This window comes from Egretta garzetta, unplaced genomic scaffold (genome assembly GCF_000687185.1).
Source record: "Egretta garzetta isolate BGI_Z169 unplaced genomic scaffold, ASM68718v1 scaffold385, whole genome shotgun sequence".
In the NCBI taxonomy this organism is placed as follows: Eukaryota; Metazoa; Chordata; class Aves; order Pelecaniformes; family Ardeidae; genus Egretta; species Egretta garzetta.
In genome coordinates, this window is record NW_009259793.1 from 36462 (window position 1) to 38397 (window position 1936).

At 67.3% G+C, this 1936-nt stretch overlaps 1 protein-coding gene across 1 annotated transcript in view; it reads right to left on the reverse strand.

The window, feature by feature from the left end:
• LOC104127035 (band 3 anion transport protein) overlaps positions 1-1599 on the reverse strand; it is a 16654-nt gene extending 15055 nt beyond the window's left edge. The window contains exons 1-3 of the mRNA XM_035895139.1: positions 1510-1599; positions 1286-1382; positions 345-414 (exon numbers count right to left, since the gene is read on the reverse strand). Coding sequence (XP_035751032.1) covers positions 345-414; positions 1286-1382; positions 1510-1527 — 185 coding nt within the window. The 5' untranslated portion in view covers positions 1528-1599. The remainder of the gene's footprint in view (positions 1-344; positions 415-1285; positions 1383-1509) is intronic.
• Between the last annotated feature and the right edge of the window lie 337 nt (positions 1600-1936).

Here is a 1936-nt window from a genome sequence, read left to right on the forward strand (position 1 = left end):
GATGATGCCACAAGGGCTCCATCCCGCTCTGCCGGCCGAAGGATGCCGTGCCCACAGGAGCGGGGACGGGACACGTCCCCCCCTCCCAGTGTCCCCGACAGCGTTGGCCGTGGCACGTGGGCACGAGCCTGTCCTCGTCCCAGCCCGCTGCTGCTGCCACCGAGCCGCCCAGCGCCAGCCGGCGTTCAGCCCCAAGTGGTTCTTGTCCTCACCCCAAACAAAGACTTTATTTATCCTCAATCAGTGGGCGATTACGGGCAAGCGGCAGCAGCAGCTCCCCCTTGCTGATGCCAGCCAGGCAGACGGGGCAGCATCCAGCCCCCTCCCCAATTTGGGGGACTCACCGCAGGGGCGTCAGCTCCTTGGCTCTGGCCCTCCATGCGTGCAAGGGGGACCCGGTGCCAGCGCTGGCCCCTGTGCAGAACAGGCGGCAGCATTACCCCCCGACCTGTGTCACCCCAAGCAGGGACCCGAGGGTCTGGATGCCAGGAGCTGGCGCAGCCCAAGCACACCCGCAGGGCAGCAGCTCTGGATCAGCCAAGCTTCGGGCAGGGGGATGCTCCGTGGCAGCACACTGGCCCTCCTCCCAACCTCCCCTCGCCTCCCTCCTCAGGGGCCCTCTGTCATGGCCTCAAGGACCCCAGGTATCCCCAGGCTTTGCCCCCTCTCGGGCACCCGCAGCCCTCATACCGGAGGTGGCAAAGGGTGTCACTGCCTTTGGGCGGGGTGATCCCAAGGGCTGTGTGTCCCTGCCTGGCCACCCCGGGCTCCGGGCGAGCCCCACTGCCCATGCAACGCTGGCGCCCATGCAACGCAACGCGTGTGTGCAACACTGGCGCCCATGCAATGCTGGTGCCCATGCAACGCTGGCGCCCATGCAACGTGTGTGTGCAACGCTGGTGCCCATGCAACGCTTCCTTGCCGTGCTGGCGCCCATACAACACTGGTGCCCATAAAATGCTGGCACATACCCAGCACTGATGCCTGTGCAACATGCCTGTGCCATGCTGGCACCCACGTGTCGCTGGCGCCCACAGAATGTTGGCACCCATGCAACGTGCGCCCTCGAACCACCGGTGCCCCTGCAATGCTGGCACCCACCTGCTGCCGGTTCCCCTGCACTGCCAGTGCCCACGTGCTCATGCAACGCCATCACCCATGCAACACTGTCACCTCTGCGACGCTGGTGCCCACATGACACCGGTGCCCATGCAATGCCATCCCCCATGCAATGCTGGTGCCCACATGTGCCCGGTGTCCCCTGGCATCCAGGGGAGCCACTCACTGCTCATCTCTCCCAGCGATATGTGGGAGCCCTTTATGCTGGGGTCCTCGTAGCCCTCAGGGTCCAGGCTCCTCCTCATCCTCTCCTCGTAGGCCTCCTGCGGGACAGAGAGAAGGGGGCTCAGTGGGGACCGGCACCCCCAGCGCCTTGCTGGGGCCATGCTGGGGGTGGGAGCCGGCCAGGGTGCAGCGGCAGAACCAGGGCTCGGGTCCGGGTCTCCCTACCTGGCCGGGCCCCTCCATGGCTCCGGGCTCAGCCCCCACTGCTGCCTCACTGTGTCCTGGCAATCAGCCCAGCAGCACCATAACCCAGTGCTCTGCAGCATCGGGGTGGGCACGGAGCGGGGGGAAAGGGAGAGAAAACATGTTAGGGGAGGCTGGGGCAGTGCTCGGTGCCGCCTGGGATGCAGGGTTTGTCCCCTGGGATGGGGCTGGGGCTGGACACCAGGGCCGTTCCCGCAGTCCCCGCCTGTGTAACCTGCTCCCCAGGGGCCGGGAGGTCCTGGGGCTGGGGGTCCCCGGGGAAGCGGTGCCCTGCCCTGCTGCCATCTGGGATGGGAACCAACGTCAGGCGACGGCAGAGCCCCGTCAGCTTCCCACCAGGGACGCGGCATCCTGCCCCAGCCCACCCGTGCCCACGCATGCTGGCCCG